The sequence below is a fragment of the Vipera ursinii genome (assembly GCF_947247035.1).
Source record: "Vipera ursinii genome assembly, chromosome: 3".
NCBI classification, from domain to species: Eukaryota; Metazoa; Chordata; class Lepidosauria; order Squamata; family Viperidae; genus Vipera; species Vipera ursinii.
In genome coordinates this window covers 123822963-123843400 of record NC_139516.1, presented here as the reverse complement: position 1 = coordinate 123843400, position 20438 = coordinate 123822963, and the positions used below count along the sequence as shown (strand labels likewise).

Below are 20438 nucleotides of genomic sequence, written 5' to 3'. Positions count from 1 at the left end.
ACCTCTCACGTGTCCAACAATTTTCATACCCTGAAGGGATAGAGCAGGGGTCCCCAACCTATGGGCTGTGGCCTCTTGACCAGTGGGCTGTGGAAATAGCTGGCTGGTGCGTGCACGCATACATGCACTGTCCCCCACTCGCACCTCCATTTGCGGGTGTGTGCAGCCCGTTTGTGCATGCGCGAACGGGGCCGCTAGTGCCGTGCTGGAGCACACGGCGGCGTTTGCGTGCGCATCAATTTGAAAACTGCTCTCCTTCCCTCCGAGCCACGAGCCCGGAAAGGTTGGAGACCTCTGAGTTAGAGTATCAGTACAGATCAGCACACTTGTTGATAAAAACAGCTTTAGTTCCCAATTTCTTACCCACAAACACCATCCTTTTTGTTCTCCACACTCTCTGTTGTTACTGAGGTCTCTCCATCTTTTGCATCTTGCATTATAGGACTTTTACTTTCTAAAGGATCCTGTTCTGCATCTACAGGTATTAAATCTCCAGTCTTTTCAGGCAGCTTATTCTGAACCTGTTTCAAAACAGAATAATGTTTCAATTCTAGAAAAATCATTTCTATTTGCTATCCCCAAAATACATTTGAAAATTGATGCTTAAAGAGGTTAAAAATAAATGGACTTATAACTGCTGTTAAAAAGATCGGAACCTACTTCCTTATTTTTTATTGTTTATTTTTTGCTTTATATCTTTTTCACTTTATTATTTTTCCCTATTGCTTATTTTCAGTTCAAAATTTGTATTGTTTTTATTCTGTTGAAAACTTTTTTTTAACAAAAACTGTGAACAAGATAAAAGGCATTTGAAAATTGATAGCAACTTTGGTTTAGATATTGGTAAATGTTTATCTGCCCATTTAAGCATGGAATAATTTTAATAAAATGCTAAGAACATTACTCAAGAATAATAACTTGAAAATGATCATACTGATGCTATATTCTAGGGCTTTCTTTCCTAGCCTATTTCAATCATTTATTCTTAGTGAAAGCAGTCTATTCCCCAATGTAAATACTAGAATACAGTTTGTTAAAAATCTCAATGACTTAAAGAATTACTATTGCAATAGCTTTCACAGATTACATCACACTTCACTCAATGCAGGGCTTTTTATTTGCAACATAGCATAAAAGGTGCACTGAAAATACTCTTTAAGTTTCTTGTAGTTGCCTGGTGCCGCCCCCTTTATTGGATCTTTCAATATCATGCAATCTCCATTTTCATCTCCTCGAAGTATGTTTTGTTAAAGTGCTTGGCAATGATTGGGTATAGACGCGTCGGATGTTTCAATCAAAAACCATGCAGTTCCTTTTCATCTGATGCTGACCAGTTCTTGATCTTCCTTGCCTTTTTTTAGCCAGGCTGACTCCTAGTTGTATTTCTTTAGACTGTCCCATTACTGCGCCCAGAGCTTCACTGCTTCTTCTTTGTCAGGTTGTTGACTGATTCATTGCAATCTCTCCACTGATGGACTGGTAGAAACAGTTCTGATTTCACTGGAATTGGAGATTCTGCCTTAAATGCAATTTGACCTTTTTAATCTGCTGATCTTTTTGGATATAGCTGTTATTTGCCAATCTATTATTTACAGTACTGTAATAATATAAAATACTATAGCTACTTATTTCCATAATTTAGAAACTGCCCATCTCATTGTTCTAAGGAAGGATAGCAGCCCATCTCACTGAAATCAACTCTGGGCAGCATGTTTAAAGGTTAAAAACCACATATAAAAACACAGATATAAATGATATAAGAATCTTTTATACATTAACAGTAAAAATTACAGAAACAGAAAAGCCTGGGGAAAGAGAAAATAAGCATGGCCAGCTCAGCAGTGGAGCTATCTAAGCAGGTCTCCAAGTTCCCTGGGAGCCCAAAACTGGATAACATAACTAAGTTTTGAGGGCCCTCTGAAATATCAAGAGATGGAACTAATCTAATTTTGGGGGAAGAGGACCGCTTCATTCAGCAGATGCCATAGCAAAGAAGGCATATCTCCTGGGAGTCAGCAAATGTAGGTCTATAGCTGACTGCACCTGCATTTTGGGGGGGCAGGGCGGGGGAGCAGATCTAATGGGGTGGGCTGATGTAATCAGGGAGATGCGGTCCCTCAGACAGCTTGATCCTAGGCCACGTAGGACTTAATAGATCAAACCAGCATCTTGAATTAGATGTGGAGGCAAACTGGTAACCGATGCACCTTGCAGACGGGTAACATGTGCTGTTCTAGAAGTGCACATTACTGTCCGTGCCGTTGCACTCTGTGCCAGCTGAAGCTTCCAGATACTTTTCAAGGGATGCCTCATGTGGAGTGAATTGTAATAGTTCAATCTGAAGGAAACGAGGACGTGCCTGATTGTAAGCAGGACCTGCTGATCCAGGAGCGGGGCCACATTCTTGCAGTCTGTTGTTTCTTATGCCCAGAGCAATTTGAGTGGAGCAAAGGTTCAGTCAGCACACCAAAGTCGGTGGCAAAGACTGACTTTTTCTATGTGTGACCTGAAGACAAACTATTCGTAAGTCTATTCACAACACACACCAGGCCACACCTTTCTGCGATAGGGCTTTGCATTTAGTTCCCTTTCCTATGATACACATCAAGGGCACCTCTCCCAACTGCTGCCAAGAAGAGTGCTAATTTCTGTTTTGTACCCTCTTTACGGCATCCAATTGCTCTCAAGCACAGAAGAAGTGCTTTGTTCAAAGGGTACCTCTGATCTTCCATAGTTTCAGTATGCTTCTGTTCTGATGGAAGCTTCAAAGCAGCCTTTCTTTCTCTGCAGCTGTCACCAGTCAGCTAACACCAAAGAGGGCACATTCTCTAAGGACAGCTCAGTACTACTACAATTGACTTGTGGTTTGACTGTGCAGTAATACTCAGGTATACTTCTTTTAATAAGCTAACAAAAGAGTTTTGTTTTGTTGGGCAAAATCTGGGTCTCCAGCACGTCACAATTACTGCACAGAAATTCAAATTCACTTCTGACACAATGTGTTGTGTGTGTGTGTATGTATGTATGTATGTATGTATGTATATATGTATATATATATGTATATGTATATATATATATATATATATATATATATATATATATATATATATATATATATATATATATATATATATATATATATATATATATATATATATATATATATATATATATATGTTTTCTGAGGTTTTCGCGGGTGCCTGTATGTGGATCCTAGGTTTTTCGGGTTTTCCCCCGCGTAGAACTAAAGGTGTAGGCGCAACGTTTATATATATATGTGTGTGTGTGTGTGTGTGTGTGTGTTTTCTGAGGTTTTCGCGGGTGTTTGTATGTGGATCTTTGGTCATTCGGGTTTTTCCCCGCGTAGAATTGAAGGTGTAGGAGCAACGTTTCGACGGAATCCCATCCGTCATCATCAGGCTGGTGGCTTCAGCTTCCTTCTTCTGGGAGAAGCATGTGGTAGTGGCTGTTTGTTCCTCTTTTTTAAACTGCCAGAGGGGGTGTGTTCTGTGGGTGGAGGTGTGCTCTGATTGGGTGGGGGATTAGGTGTGTTCTGATTGGGTGGGATTGTGTTTTGAATGGTAGGTGTGTTCTGATTGGGTGGGGGTGTGTTTTGAGTGGATGGGCTGGTCTCAGCTGCCAGCCTTAGACCTGAGCTGGTGAGTTGTGCTGCTTTTGTTCGGCTTCGTGTTTGTGGTGGTGCCATGTTTTTATAGTGGGTGTCAGTTTGCTTATTGTGTGGTTTGGAGGGGTTTAAAGTGGCTGATGTTGCAGCTGTAGTTAGGTTTCTGTTTTGTGGTTGTGCGTCGTTATCATTGTGGGTTCGGATTTGCTTTTTGAATGGTTGTGTGGTGGTGATGTCATGTGATGTTATCATGAGTTTGGGTCTGGTATCATTCTTGGTGGTTGGGACTCGTCTGTCAATCAAGGCGGGTTTCCAAATGGCTGGTAGGCGAGAGGTATCACCTCGTTTGTTCATGCTGTGGGGGCGTTTTTCTATCTCAATGGCTTCTCTGATTATTCTGTTGTTAAAATGTTCAATTTTGGCGATAGTTTTGGTTTTTTTAAAATCAATTTCATGTCCCGTGGCTTTAAAGTGTTGGAACAGGGATGAAGTTTGTTCTCCCTTTCTGAGTGAGTTCCTGTGCTCTTCAATGCGTGCACTTATTCTTCTGTTGGTCTGCCCGATGTATGTGGTGGGACAGGTGGTGCATGGGATTTCATATACTCCTTGGTTTTCTAACACAATTATTTCTTTGGGGTTTCTTAGGATGGTGGATATTTTTCTGTCTGTGTAGAATGCTGTTTTGATGTTGTGTTTTTGGAGGATCTTGCTGATTCTGTCTGTGGTCCCTTTCAAGTATGGGAGGAGGGCTTTGCCATTTTCTTGTTCTCTGTCTTGGGTTTTTGTGGGTGTCTCTCTTCGGATTAAGTTGGTAATTGTGTTTCTTTGGAATCCATTGGCTGTTAGTACATTAGTGAGAGTGTGTAGTTCGGTTTTTAGGTGTTGTTCGTCAGCTAGGTGTTTTGTTCTGGAGATGAGTGTCTTGGCTACGGAGTTGATCTGTGTTGGGTGGTGATGTGAGAGTGCGTTCAGATAGCGGTTTGTGTGTGTTTTTTCATGGTAGATAGTGTGTCCTAGGGAGCCGTTGGATTTCTTGTAGACTAAGACATCAAGGAAGGGAAGTTGATTGTTAGCTTCTGTTTCCATGGTGAATTGTATTTTGGGGTGTAGGCTATTGAGTTGTGTGAGGAAGTCATTCAGTTTTTCTTTGCCGTGTGGCCAGATTACGAAGGTGTCATCTACGTATCTGAGCCAGAGTTTGGATTTGTGGTTGGATTTTTCTAGAGCGAGGGTTTCAAAGTGTTCCATGTAGAGGTTTGCGATGACAGGTGAAAGGGGTGATCCCATGGGTGCTCCTTCCATTTGTTTGTATCTTTGTCCATTGTAGATGAAGTATGTGTTAGATAGGCAGTGGTTGGTCAGATCTAGGATGTGTTTTGGGGGGTTGTATATATATATATATGTTTTCTGAGGTTTTCGCGGGTGTCTGTATGTGGACCTGTGGTCATTCGGGTTTTTCCCCGCGTAGAACGTTGCGCCTACACCTTCATATATATATACACACACACACACATATACACATATATACATACACACACATGTATATGTGTGTGTATATATATATATATACACACACACACACACACGTCTTCATAGTAAACAATGATTTAATTATAGTGAAATGTATGCAAAACTAGTACAAGAAATCCTTCAAAACAATACAGTAGTGTTTGTTGATAACACAATCAGCATTGCTATTGTGAATGCTATTCTGCACACATTCAAGTTCTCAATTGTCTAGGTGTTGTTTTTTTAAAACTTAAAACCACTTCTATTTCCTTGTTACTTTACTGTTTACATTGCAACTTTAAGCTTTCCCTGAATCCCATTAAGCTTTAAGCTTTCCCTGAATCCCATTTCCTGAAATTGACAACTATCTGATGAAATGAACTCAGACCTGCAAAAGTCTAGGTCATAATTAACCTCTTAGCCTTGAAGATGCCATACATTCCTTTGCTCTTTTGCTGCAACACAAGCAAAACAAAACAAAACAAAAAAAAAATCTTTGACAAATTATTGTTTAGATAAATAATAATTATGAAATAGCACTTCCAGATAAAACAAATGTAAATTATAATAAAGGGAAGGAGAAAATATGAACCAGGGATGCCCTCCATGCGGGAAAATACTCTAAATAGGGCAATGTTTTTCTGCATGAAGAAAAATAAATATGAAGTACTAGTTACTTTTCTGGGAACAGAATCACCATTTTTTAAGACTCATTCCTTGTATAAGGCTTAACAATCTAGCTTGACTAGACAAGGGAATCATATTTGGTTCTGGATTAAATCTGCCTATTTTTGCTTAAAAGCACATCCAAGGACTCAGAATGCCCAGTGGATTTATTTCAGGAGAATTTTCAGTAGACAGTTTCTAATCTTTCTCCATCACAAACTTCAATATTCAGCTGGAATCCAGTTCCAAAAGCAGTTTCCTATGAAGCATGCTCTTCGAAATTCGTAATTATTTCATGGTATTTCTAAAATCTTGTCCTTTTAAAACATACTGAAAAATGTTTTTAATAATACCAAACATTACCTTGGGCTGACGCTTGTTCCATGGCATCGGAGATTTTTTAATTAATACAGCAATGAAGAAACCTCCAGTATTCTGATGATGTGGTAAAATTCTAAAACTAGATAAGCAACATGGATTTTGTATCAATAGGCATATTGAGCTCTAGTTAAACCTGTGATCAGAAAATGATTTTTTTTAAAAAAAAACTTTAGTTAAATTAAACATTTATCAAATCTTTGCATGATTTTGTGCAACTAGTTTGCTTGTTTTAGTTTGCTTGTATCTTATTAAAGAGGACTCAGGGTCTGAAACAGCAATTACAGCCGACCTGTGGCCTCTTCCATCCCAGAACAGCTTCATTCAGTAAGCATGGCACCTGTATTTCCTTGGAATAGCACAACCTAGATTTCAAGGGCACTGTGAATGCTGATCAAATAATTAACATCTCTCATCTTCCCTAGGGATGCGGTGGCTCAGTGGGTGAGGACGCTGAGCTTGTTGATCAGAAGGTCGGCAGTTTGGTGGGTCGAATCCCGAGTGCCGCATAACAGAGTGAGCGCCTGATACTTGTCCCAGCTTCTCCCAACCTAGCAGTTTGAAAGCACGTCAAAATGCAAGTAGAAAAATAGGGACCACTATGGTGGGAAGGTAACAGCGTTCCGTGCACCTTTGGCGTCTAGTCATGCTGTCCACATGACCATGGAGACGTCCTCGGACAAGCGCTGGCTCTTCGGCTTTGAAACGGAGATGAGCACCGGCCCCTAGAGTTGGAAACGACTAACACGTGTCAAGCCCTACGGGCTCGACACTTCGCAGGGAGCCAGGGGAGCACGATTGTAGCCGCCCGTGCAACACCGGGAGCCCAGCCGCGCCCACACTCACCAGCTGTCCAGCGGGCGAGCGGCTGCGCAATGCCAGGAGTCCAGCCGCGCCCACACTCACCAGCTGTCCGGCGGGCGAGCGCCGGACCCGCGGCCGTGCTACGAGCTGAGAGGCGGCCGAAGGCAATCGTGAGCGGCTACAGGGAGGCCACGCTGGGGCAGCCAGCCGGGAGGCGGTCCGCGTCGGCACAGTCAGCTGAATGGCGGGCGGAAGCTGTTGCCGGGGCCCGTATCATTCGAGCAGCTGAGAGGCAGCCGGGGACGCCCGCTGACGGTCGCGCAGCTCGGTCAGCTGAGCGACGGCCCAGAACAGCTACGGACGACCGCAAAAGCACCACAACACTTTCTGGAGCTGACGACGGCCTGGCGGTTGTGGCTATGGGCGATGGTCTTACGGACCCGGTGACTGTTACTGCGGGCACGCCGGCAGCGACGCGGGGTGCTGAACAGCTGCGCCCGGACTTTGGAGGCTGCCAGGGGGTTATGGGTGTGGCGCGGGGAGTTGCAGTGGTGGCGGGGAGCACGCTCAGGATGTTAGGAGGGGGGTGGGCTTGTACTTACCTTCACGCTGGGAAGCACGGTGCCGGTGGAGGGAGCTGGGCGTGGGTTGATGGAGTAGGGGGGTGGAGTATTTACGCAGGCCAGGCGGATGCTGGTCTGCGCGGGGGAGGGGTGGGGCCTAGGGGTGGGGCTACTACCTAGTTACAGGTATGGAATAAAAGGTGTGTTGGGGGCGTGTGGCTCCCAACGCTGACTTTGCAATTGCTTGGAGATCCTGCTAGTAAAGGTACTCTCGCAGTCATCCGTACTACATCGTGTTTTTTCTGCTGGCTTGCGTTTCCCGGCGTAGACGAGGATTTGACAGTAAGTCAGCGTTCAATCAGCACAGCGCTCCTTTTGTTGGGCTCTTGCTTTTTGCTTGCCACCATGGCTGAGGGGACTCAAGGTGGTGTGCCTGTGGCAGGAGGGGAGGAGCCAGCTGGGGTTGCTGTGCCCCTTGAGGTGGGGGAATTGGCAGAGGCCCCACCAGTGGTTCGGCCTAAGGTCCGGGACCTTGGACCAGCACCAAAGGGAGCTGAGGCTCCGGAACTGGCTGTCCAGGAGAAGCCTGGGGAATGGTGGCTCAGCCCTGTCTTGAGTCAGCCAGTGGCTGGACAAAACCAACCATCTAGAGGGAAGGGGTCCCTCTGGGAATGGAGAGAGCGTCGTGCCACTGATGAGGGCGGAGAGGAGTGGAGCTACACCACGGCTCCTGGCAGTTACACCATGGACATCCTGAGGGACCATTTTGGAGAACCTCGGCCGTGGACCCCTACTGATACCGACCTGGAGACCGGTAGATGGACGCAAACCAGGACCGACCCAGAGCGCAGGAGTCAAACCCGGTTCCGTTTGGCGAGTCCCCGTTTCCGGGCCCCGCAGGCCCCTGGTACCCGGCAGGTCCCAGGTCTTCCACCGCCGGGACCGGCGGCTGCTCCCGACTTGGGCCTCGCAGGGCCTGGTGGAACAAGGCCGGGGGGTGCTGTACCAGCAGGGGTGTTGGGGTGAAAACAACCAGGGGTTGCACAGAGGCTGGGAGGCCCGGCGGGTCCATGGGGAGGGCCCGCGGCTTGGGGCCCACCACCGCTGCTCGTGACCTTTGACGGCAACCCTGATCGTTTGGCCCTGTTCCTCGGACAAGCCATCCATCATTTGGACCAGTACGGTCCTTTGTATACATCCCAGTGGGCGATGGTGATGGCTGTCACTACGGCATTACAAGGGGAGGCAGCGGCTTGGGTGGCGAACCTCTACGGCGACCGTGCCCGTGAGCTGGGGGACGTTGGCCTTCTCCTCGAAGCTCTGCGTACACGATTCGAGGACGTGACGCGCACGCACCGAGCGGAGGCTGAAATCGTTGGTCTGTGGCAGAACGGCCGTCCAGCTACGGCATACGTGCAGGACTTTCGAGAAGTGGCCGGCAGGCTCAGTTCATGGCCGGAGAGGATGCTGGTCCACCATTTTCGGGCCAGGCTGGACGATTATCCCCTACAGGCTTGTATCGTCCGTGGGATCCCTCCTAGGCTTCAAGAGTGGCTGCGAGTCGCGGTCGAGCTGGATGTGGCCTTACGGGTTTGTCAATGCCGTGTGCGGGCCATAGGAGACTCCCGTCAGGTCCCGCTGAGGTCGCAGGGCCAGGTGCAGAAGCCGCCACCATCGTCACTGGGTCCCGCCGTTCAGCCACCACGGTCCTGCGTTGCTTCAGATGCGATCAGCCAGGGCACCGCGTGGCCACCTGCCCTATACCCGCATCCCGGGTGGTTGCAGCAGCAACCCCAGCAAGGAGCGCAACTCCCGGGCGCTTTACAGAGCGTACCCAGGCTTCTCGGCAGGCTGTGGAGTCAACACCAGGGGGAAGCGGCCAGACGGAGGACAGTGCCATCGATGTGAATGTGGAGTTTTACGAGCATGGCGATAGGCCAGAGGAGGACCCCATGGTAAGTGCTCCGGTTTGCCCATTTTCAGTCCCGGTTACGTTAACAAACCCCGCCACGGGGGAGGTGATGGAGTTTAAGGCTTTAATTGACTCGGGTAGCACGAGGTGTCTCATTAGCCGGAAGGTGGTGGCCAAACTGGGTGTTGGGGTGGTACGGCTGAGGAATCGATACGTTTTCAGCAGGTGGATGGGTCTCTTTTGGGGGGGGTGCCTATCACCCACGTCACAGAACTCGTGCGGCTGGATATGGGGGGCACTGGGAACGGTTGCGGTTCATCGTGGTGCCCTTCATGACGGAGGAGGTGATTCTGGGACTAACGTGGCTGGACAGGTGGGGCCGACCATTTGGTGGGAGGGGGGTTGTCGACACCTGCGCCTAGGGATTGGGCCACAGCCCCCTGATCATGAGCGGCCAAGCACGTCTGGCCCGCCAGGGAAGCCGGAGGAGAGTTGCAGGGCTGGGGCGGAGGTACAAGTGCCGCCAGAGTACACTGAATTCCTCGAGGTTTTCAGTGTGCAAGAATGCGATCTCCTGCCTCCCCATCGACCGACGGACTGCACAATCGAGCTGGAGCCGGGGGTCAAACTTCCTAAGCCCCGGATGTACGCCATGACCCCGCGGGAGATGTCGGAACTCCGGAGTTACATTGACAAGAACCTTGCACGGGGGTTCATACAACCTGCTCGTTCGCGGATGGCAGCACCAGTTCTCTTTAGGGAGAAGAGACGGGGGGCTGCGTCTTTGTGTGGACTACCGGGGGGTCAACGCAGTGTGCGTTGAACATTTGTATCCACTGCCTTTGATGAAGGACATGTTGTCCCACCTGGCTAAAGGGAGGGTGTTTACCCGGTTGGACTTACGCGAAGCCTATTATCGGGTGCGTATCAAGAGGGGAGACGAGTGGAAAACGGCGTTTAACTGCCCATTGGGCAGCTACCAATTTCGTGTGATGCCATTCGGACTCCAGGGGGCCCCCGCCGTGTTCATGCAACTAATAAATCAAGTTCTGCATGAACACTTGTATAGGGGGGTGCTCGTGTATCTTGACAACATCGTGATATATACGGAGACAATGGACCAGCACGTTGCCCTTGTACGGCAGGTTCTGCGGAAGCTCCTAGATGCACGGTTGTATGTGAAACTGTCAAAATGTGAGTTTCACGTTTCTCGTCTGGACTACTTGGGCTATCGGGTCTCGGAGGCTGGGATTGCAGTGGACCCAAAGAAAGTGGAGGCTATATTGCAGTGGCAAGCCCCGGGGACCAGACGACAACTACAGAGCTTCCTGGGGTTTGCCAACTTTTACCGCCAATTTATACCATCTTTTGCTGCAGTAGCTCTTCCACTAACAGACTTACTTAAAACCAAAAAGTAAGCGGTGAAACCACGGCCAGGGTTGCGTATAGCGTGGACCATAGAATGTCAGCGGGCCTTCGAGACCCTGAAAGGTTTGTTCACCCGAGAACCCATACTTTTGCATCCCGACCCAGCAGCGCCATACGTTGTGCAAGCAGATGCTAGCGATGTGGCAGTCGGAGCTGTTCTATTGCAACACAACAGTAAAGGCGCATTGCAACCTTGTGCTTACGCGTCCAAAAAGCTATCGGCCACCGAACGCGCCTGGGCTATCTGGGAAAAAGAGGCCTACACCGTTCGGTGGGCATTGGAGACGTGGCGGCATCTCCTGGAGGGGGCAGAGAAGCCCTTCGAAGTATGGACGGACCACAGGAACTTAGAAGCCCTACAATCCCCACGTAGGTTGTCTCCCAAACACGTACGGTGGACCCTGTATTTCAGGCGGTTCAGGTTTACCCTGAAGTACGTTCCAGGGGGGAGGAATTTTTTGGCGGATGCCCTCTCACGGCTTCCGCAGTATGACAGCCAGCGGGAGGAGGTGGTACAGGCTCTTATCCCTCCTCTCAGCCCAGAGGTGGTGCGGGCTGTACAGAGCAAGGTTGTGGATGACCTTGTACAGCGGCTGAAAGAGGCTCTCGTGGGGGACAGCTGGTTGCAGCAGCACCCGCGGCTCCTAACTCGACGGGACAGCTTGGCACGGTACGGGAGTAAGTTGTACGTGCCACAGACCATGCGCAAGACTGTACTTTACAGGTATGATGCCAAGCAGGCCGGACACCTCGGGTTCCTAAAAACACTGCACCTTGCCAGGCGTCAGTTCTGGTGGCCCGGGATGAAGCGCCAGGTCAAGGATTATGTTCGGCGCTGCCACACGTGTGCTATGGCCAAACCCCAGCCTGGGAAACCAGCAGGGCTTTTACAGACAGTGGCGGACCCTAGCCGACCATGGCAGGACATCGGGATGGATTTCATCGTGGACCTGCCAGAGAGCCGGGGGTACACTGTTATCTGGACCTTGGTTGATCTGTTTTCCAAACAGGCCTATTTTGTCCCGTTGAAGGGCTTGCCTTCGGCCCGGCGTCTGGCCTGGCTGTTTATAACCCACGTGTACCGTTTACACGGAGCGCCTAGACGCATTATCTCGGACCGGGGAGTGCAGTTTACCGCCAGGTTTTGGCGTGAGTTCCTCCGGTTTATCGGGTCGTCCCAGGGATTAAGCTCGGGGTACCATCCCTGCACGAATGGTGCTGCTGAACGGGCCAACGCCGCAGTGGAGCAATATCTACGCAGCTAAGTCTCGTACCAGCAGGTGGAATGGGCCGACCTATTGGCGTTTGCAAAAATCGCCCACAACAATGCTGTGCACAGCAGCACTGGCCTCCCATCGTACACAGTGGTGTCCGGCTACGATTTCCCTCCCGTACCCGAGTGCGACCAGGGGTCGCCCTCCCCCTGTCAACCTCAGGAATGGATGCTGCAAATCAGGAAGGCATGGGCAGCAACCAAGGAGGCACTGAACAAGCAAGCCAGCATTGTAAAGAACCAAGCAGACAAGAAGCGCCAACCATTCTACACCCCAGGGGTTGGGGACTGGGTGTATTTGTCCACGAAATATTTGAGACTGCAGATACCCAGCAGGAAGCTTGGCCCTAAGTATATAGGCCCATTCCAGGTCACCCACATCATCAACCCGATCACGGTGCGCCTCCGGTTGCCCAAGTTCCTGGGCAGAGTGCACCCCGTGTTCCACGGGAGCCTGCTAAAACCAGCTCCCATTCCTGTTCGGGGGGAGACAGTGGGCCCAGGGCCTGTGAGGGATGGGCAATATGAAATTCAGGAGATTCTGGATTCCAGGGTGCGGAGGGGGCAGCTGCAATACCTGGCACTATGGAAGGGGTATCCAGCTACAGAGGCGTCGTGGGTGGCAGAGCCAAACGTTCAGGCCCCTCGGCTGGTTAGGGCTTTCCATCGATCACACCCCAGTAAGCCTTCGGGAGAGGGTCGGGGGGACTCTGCTGCTTTTCTTGGTGCATGTACAAATTCTGTGTCTTGCCTTCCAGGAGGAGCCTTGGTGAGGGGGGCCGACTGTCAAGCCCTACGGGCTCGACACTTCGGAGGGAGCCAGGGGAGCACGATTGTAGCCGCCCGCGCAACACCAGGAGCCCAGCCGCGCCCACACACACCAGCTGTCCGGCGGGCGAGCGGCCGCGCAACGCCGAGAGTCCAGCCGCGCCCACACTCACCAGCTGTCCGGCGGGCGAGTGGCCGCGCGACGCCGAGAGCCCAGTCGTGCCCATGTCCTCCAGCTGTCCGGCGGGCGAGTGCCGGACCCGCGGCCGTGCTACGAGCTGAGAGGCGGCCGAAGGCAATCGTGAGCGGCTACAGGGAGGCCATGCCGGGGCAGCCAGCCGGGAGGCGGTCCGCGTCGGCACAGTCAGCTGAAAGGCGGGCGGAAGCTGTTGCCGGGGCCCGTATCGTTCGAGCAGCTGAGAGGTGGCCGGGGACGCCCGCTGACGGTCGCGCAGCTCGGTCAGCTGAGCGACGGCCCAGAACAGCTACGGACGACCGCAAAAGCACCACAACACTTTCTGGAGCTGACGACGGCCTGGCGGTTGTGGCTATGGGCGATGGTCTTACGGACCCGGTGACTGTTACTGCGGGCATGCCGGCAGCAACGCGGGGTGCTGAACAGCTGCGCCCGGACTTTGGAGGCTGCCAGGGGGTTATGGGTGTGGCGCGGGGAGTTGCAGTGTTGGCGGGGAGCACGCTCAGGATGTTAGGAGGGGGGTGGGCTTGTACTTACCTTCACGCTGGGAAGCACGGTGCCGGTGAAGGGAGCTGGGCGTGGGTTGATGGAGTAGGGGGGTGGAGTATTTACGCAGGCCAGGCGGATGCTGGTCTGCGCGGGGGAGGGGTGGGGCCTAGGGGTGGGGCTGCTACCTAGTTACAGGTATGGAATAAAAGGTGCGTTGCGGGCGTGTGGCTCCCAACGCTGACTTTGCAATTGCTTGGAGATCCTGCTAGTAAAGGTACTCTCGCAGTCATCCGTACTACGTCATGTTTTTCCTGCTGGCTTGCGTTTCCCGGCATAGACGAGGATTTGACAGCACGCATGTGCGGGGGAACCTTTACCTTTACCTTTACATCTTCTCTAAACTGAGGAAGGACCTTTGGGTATGGCATAATGAATTACCAGCAATTCTACTCAGGAGATAACTCAAAATTCCCTGATCTGAATGAATTTGCCCTTATGGTTCAGAGGAGATAGAAACTGATTGTGTACAACTCTACAGAATTCTTGTATTTTGCTTCTGTCAGAGTATCCAGGAGACCAAACTACTATTATATCAACTTCCTGTTTATCAGTTTTAACATTATTATACGATTGATAAATGCTGTATTGCCAAGGATAAAATATGCTATCAACCATTGTATCTTTGATTACTGTGTTGTTAAATGGCTTAATGTGGATAATTGTTTGCAGTACTAATAAAGAATTTGGAAATAAGTCTTCCTGATACTGCAGGACTTCATTAAACCCTTACAATACATCTCTAGATTTTAATTTTTGACTGTATATCTCCCAGTTGGACACATAACATACGTGGCAATCTTAAAATGAACTTGTATTCAACACCATCTTACAAACATGACGACAACTTTACATACCAGCGCTCCAAATGTAATGCTTTCAGTTTTTGTTCATCTTTTAAAGGGAACATTGTGGGGCGGATCTGTGTATGCCGGCAGGAAGGTACTTCTTTCCAGTCTTCAAACCAATTACCATCTTTGGTCATTACCTAGGTGAGAAAATATAATGTCTTTCAAATCGTACCATTAATCTGCTCATCAAAGCAGCACTCTTCCTTTTCTCTCATGAAACTTAATGCTGAAATGTAACAAGGGCCAATTGACTACCTGAGGATCATCAATAAATTATACAGTAAGTGGTTGCCTTGTAATATGGTTAAACTGGTCTGGGGGAAAAATATCTTGAGAAAATATACCCTCTTGGTGGTATTATTGCTAAAAGATCTCCAGCTAAGAGATGCTTCCCATTCTCTTCACCCACCACAGTATTTTATATAAATGACCAAAGGCCTTCTCTGTCCCCATTTCTTTTTGGGGGGCAGATCACAATTTTTTTATTTTTATTTGGTTCATGCATCATTTTTACAAATAACTCAAGGCAGCGAGCATATTCAACACATCTTCCTCTTATTTTTCTCACAACATCAACCCTGTGAGGTAAGTTGGGCTGAGGGAGTGACAGGCTCAGTCACCTAGCTGGCTTTCATGGCTAAAGGAGGACTTGAACTCATGGTGTCCTTTTTAGCCTGGTGCCTTAATCACTAGACCAAACCGGCTTTCCAAAGCAGAAGCATAAATGTTTACAGCATGCCTGAGCTCCAAATAAACCTCAATGAGATTTGAAAAGGGCAATTCAGACCAATGATTTCATTCTGGATAAATAATGAAGCTATTTACTTTTGGAAATTTAGTTTATTCACACCTGATATAAATCCCTAAATACAATACGTAATTCTTTAAAATTACCTTCCATTTTGTAATGCCTGGCAACCTTTTCAAACCTGGCAACTCAGAAGAGACATCAGCAAGTTCTAAGGCACCTTAAAAAAAACACAAATCAACATTATATGCATTTTACTGGAAAAGTCCCTTGACTGGCTAATCAATAGCTGTGAAAGTATTTTTCGATATCTAGAATAACTTCATATCTTCAAAGTAAATCTGATATGAACTTAATTTGTATTGCAAATAATTCTTAGGTTACAGTTTAATACATGGTTTGAGGTTAGGATTAGCCATAATCCTAAACTGGTCAACTCAAAGAGACAGCTGCTTATAAGAGCCTCGAAAAGCATATCTTGTCACTCTTAAATTTGCAAGTAAGTTTGAAAATAACATCTTTTAATATAGTTAGAATTAGTCTGCATCCTCTTTGGGGCTCAACTGAGATTCTGTTGACTCAATTCTGCCAGTAACAAGTCTTTTGGGAAACTTCCCTTCTCCACCTCACCTTGCTAAACAGGCATGGTTCTTTCCTAAAGAGACAAATAGTGGGAGGTGTCCTCACCTCCGACAAAAGAATCAAATAGTCTAAAGAGCCAGATTAAAAGAAAAAGACAGAAGAAAAAACTTGCTTTTGGTTTCAACCTCTGATAGAAAGGGCTGCGAGATGCTGCAGACATGCGCCCCCCTGGATTTCGACATTCCTTTTTAAAATGACCAGATTTTCCAGAGTTATAACACTTTCCTTGAGGCTTGCTGCCTTGTGACAAAGCGGCTGCCAATAAATTGGCTTGATAAAAGACTGTTCCTATATCCTGTAATCCATTAACAAAATCAGGATAGGGCTCAGTAGCCTTCTGCCTGATGTTAGAGAAGGTTTGATGAGGTTTGCCAGAAACAGGTACTTTTCCAAATGCTTGGTAAGAAATTTGTAAAGTAGCAGCTGGTAAAACCATCTGAACATCAACTGGAGCAAAGAGACCAGACCCGTCAGCAATTTCTTCTACATCCCCCCCCCCTTTTCCTAATTGTTCCTCTAAAATTTGCCTTATGGGGGTATACAGTACAATGGCTGTGAAGAAGCAGAAAAATTAACCTCTTCATGAGGAGCTGAAGGTTCAATTAAAGGTAACTTTGGAGGAAAAATTTTTTATTTGATCATAATTAGGTGGAGGTGTTGTGGTCAATTGCTGTCCTGCCAAAGCATCAAAGTCAATTTTTTCCACTGCTTGACGGCATTGAAACCATAGATGTAATATCTGAACTGGAGCCCGGGGTTCTAGATGTAAAGTATGCCCTATCTTTACCCAGTTCTGTAAACGGAGCGTCCCGTGCTCCGGATACCAAGGACAATGTTTCCCTATCTCTCCTATGAGCTTCTTTATCTCTGCCACAGGTGCTTTAAGCCCTGACTTTTGTAGCAGGAAGGTAAGTTCCTCTACATGCTGCTGCTGCTGCTAATGAGATACATTGCAACCCATACTTACCCCTGAGGGGTCCCTAGGACGAAGGTGCACCTTGGGGTCTATTCCAGACGAAGGTAAATATGTTGAAAGTTGCTGCCCCGGAGGGAGGTTCCTTTTGTTTGTCTTTAAAGATTTATGATCCCTATTAATTTGTTTTTAAAAGTCTATTGTCCCTGTTCAGGGTGCCAAAATGTAGGATTCAGAGACTCCTCATCGCAGGGTGTCCTAAAAAATGTCTGTCTGCCTACGCAGAGTTTATTGTATTCATACAGTTTAACAAGCAGGAAATTACGCACAGCAAAAGCATTGTTAATTGGTGTACTCCCTAGTCAATCTTAGAGAACATCCAAATCATCCAAGCCAGGGCAGAGTCTCTCTTACCTACCTAGTGCTTGGCAAGGCTAATTGGAATGAGCTCATGACACACGGAAGAAGATACTAAGGCCGGCAGTTTGCTGCGCCCGCCTTCATATCCTTGACCTCCATCTCTACAACAAATTAACAATGACTTAGCATACTGAGGCCTTTCCTCAATGCCATTTTCTCCCTTGGTTACATAACCTGGTTAAACTGAACCAGAAAACTGGGACTTAAATATTCAAACAGAGAATCAGGACTTCTCATAATTCTTCCCCCTCCAAACCCAACACACTGGTAGCTCTTTGTTTAATATCATACATGCTCTTTGTAGGAGGCTCTTTATTCTGACACAAACGGAGAAATATCTATTAGGATGACAATTAGCAGAGACACTAACATTCTGTAAAAGCCACACTTTCCTGTGGAAAGGTGAAGAAGGATGACTCTGCACCAATGTGTGCTGTTAAAATGCTTAAATACTCAATGATGATCAAAATTCATAGCTGTAATTGTCAGTAATTTTAATGGCTCCTGTATGAGATTGCTGCTCTTCTTTTATGTGATCAATTCTAGAAGGTAAGGCTGCAAAATTCCTATCAATGGCTATGGCTTTTAGAAGCCACTGGTGCTTCCTTTACTTTATTATATCAGGGATTTCTCTGCTTTCTCTCTCTTTTATTCACCATATTTGCTGAATTTTGGTCTTTAATCACTGATGGATTGTATCATGTACAATATTTATACTGTTTATGCTTAGACTCAATTTCAATTTTAGAGAATTTTAAAATCAGAATCTACTTTTAATTATATGGATATATTTACTGTAGCTCATAATCTCATTCAGTGATTCATATTGTTTTGATCCTGGTTGCTAAAATGCACACTTTGTCTAAATTTTGTAGTGTTTTGTCTTTTAAAGTGATATAATACATTCAGTTAGTTAGTTAATGATTCATTGGAAAATTAAACCTCCGTGGATTTGTAAATCCCTTGTTTATTTGAACTTTATTTTTTTTACCCATTCTTTCCTGATTCTTTTTCTTGATTGTTCACAGGTTCAGTTCAAATCTTTAGTATGCCTTGAAAAATTAAATACTTCTGACCAATCTTTAAAACTTTGACCCAAATTGTCAAGAAAAAGAATATACTGAAATTATGAAGGTTCCTTAAACACACCCATGAAGGAAACAAGCATTGTGGACTGGCAAACTATTCTTGGTATGTATGTTATCTCAAAAAAATAAGGTGAGGCAGAAAGTGAACATGATATAAGGTTTTCACACTGAATCTATATAGCTTTTTTAATAACACATTTGAATAGCATTTAAACAGTGAAGACCAGCTAGCAACTATGATAGGTTATGTTCTGACATTTAAAAACATCTGGGATGAAAAAAAAATAAGTAAATCAGTTCCTGCAGGGGCAGCATGGTTCATCTGTGACTAGAATCAGAAAAGAAATATCATACCACCTGTATTTAATCAGCTATAATTTCTAGAAAGATGAGACAGCAGCAGCTAGATTAAAATTAGAATTCCAACATAAAAATATGAACCCAGATATTCATTCAACATGCTACCCTGCAAGTTCGGCCAAAAGAGTAAGCTTTACTTTCTTTTTGACCTAATTAAAATACCAATTCTTTTTTTTTCTCCTTTAAACTATACACACCTTCACTTTTTTCCAGCAGAGAACCAATGACAGCTTCATTTTCAATAGGATTCAATGAACAGGTAGAGTACACCATTCTACCTCCTTCTGCCAGCTGTTCGACTCCACGAGTTGCAATCCTTAGCTGTAGTCTGCGTAGAAAATATTGTTCAACACTTAATTATCAGGGCATGAAATCTGAAATTAGAAATTAATTATATTGTTTGCATCCTTGATGTTACAGATGTCCTGTTAATTTTCTGCGGCAGGTAAGAACCGAACCAAGTTGTTCACTCTGAAATCAATGCATGAAAAGATTCTGGAGCAGATAAAAAACAACAACAATCAGGCTGTAAGTATATTGAACACACAGTCCTAACTACCAGAAAAAACCATAGAGAATTATCAGGAAACAAACCTTGCTAAAATGATCTCATTTTTACTATGTAGGTAAACTTCTGTAGTAAATATAAATATATGTGTTGAATTCAATAAAGCATTTCACAATCCATCTTGCTTGATTTTTCTTTTCTTTTTTTATTGGGTGGGGGGATTGAAAGGGTGGAAATAGAAAAGGGAGGTTTCTTGAACAGAAGCCACATTCATTCCACCCATGACTCCAAATCATGCCACTAAAATTATATCAATTTGTTAAACCACTGCTGAAATTAAACCACTGTTCTCCAATGTAACGTAAGGGTCACATACAGCCATTCAGAATGTCCATCCCTCATATAGGGAAAGGGGTTAGAACAGGGGTAGGCAACCTTGGCTCTTTTATGACTCGTGGACTTCAACTCCCAGAATTCCTGAGCCAGCCATGCTGAGGGAAAAGGGAGAGGTTTCCAAGCTGATCCATGCTGGATGAGGAATTCTGGGAGTTGAAGTCCACAAGTCATAAAAGAGCCAAGGTTGCCTACCCCGGGTTAGAATATCAAAATGAAAAGTATGCGATATAATGGACATAAAGTTATGCGTTTAAGGAAACAGAAATCAAATACACAGGTAAAGAGTAGATAAAGTGTAAAGCGTGTAGAAAATCTTGGAACAACATATTACAAACTGAATCGCAGTGTAATATGGCTGCAGAATAAGACAAATGTAGTTTTAGACTGGATCAACAGAAGCAGAGTTACAAACAATCAGAAGTAAAATGTTCCACTTTAGTCTGTGTCGGTCAAGCTTCATCTAAAGCAATCTGTCCAGTTTCTGGCACCATGCTAAGAAGAATTCAGCCAAAATGGAAATAATAAGAGCATGAAGGCCAAGAAACAGCTCTCTAAAGAAAGACTGAAGAAGGCTGGCGTTTTTAGTCTTGAGAAAAAACTAAGGAATGATAGCACACTTTAAATACCTAAAAGTATATATGTCTTGCAGAAAATGGTCAAGAGTATGGGACACTGTACACTGGATTTAAATTTTAAAAAGCCAAAATTTATAGCAGTAAGGGAAGTTTGGGGGCACAACTAATTAGAGAAGTGCCAGCCTTCCCTTAGCTGGATACATCAAAGCAAAGACTGGAGAGTAATCTGCCGAAGATGCAAATAGGCTACACTGAGTAGCAGATTGGAT

General features: G+C 46.3%; 1 protein-coding gene across 1 annotated transcript in view; it reads right to left on the bottom strand.

Annotated features, from left to right (window-relative positions):
- The window catches only part of NSUN2 (NOP2/Sun RNA methyltransferase 2), a 42689-nt gene that overhangs the window by 14044 nt on the left and 8207 nt on the right, over positions 1-20438 (bottom strand). The window contains exons 9-13 of the mRNA XM_083360626.1: positions 18888-19018; positions 15414-15487; positions 14526-14656; positions 6164-6260; positions 364-521 (exon numbers count right to left, since the gene is read on the bottom strand). Of these exons, the coding sequence (XP_083216752.1) occupies positions 364-521; positions 6164-6260; positions 14526-14656; positions 15414-15487; positions 18888-19018 (591 nt within the window). The remainder of the gene's footprint in view (positions 1-363; positions 522-6163; positions 6261-14525; positions 14657-15413; positions 15488-18887; positions 19019-20438) is intronic.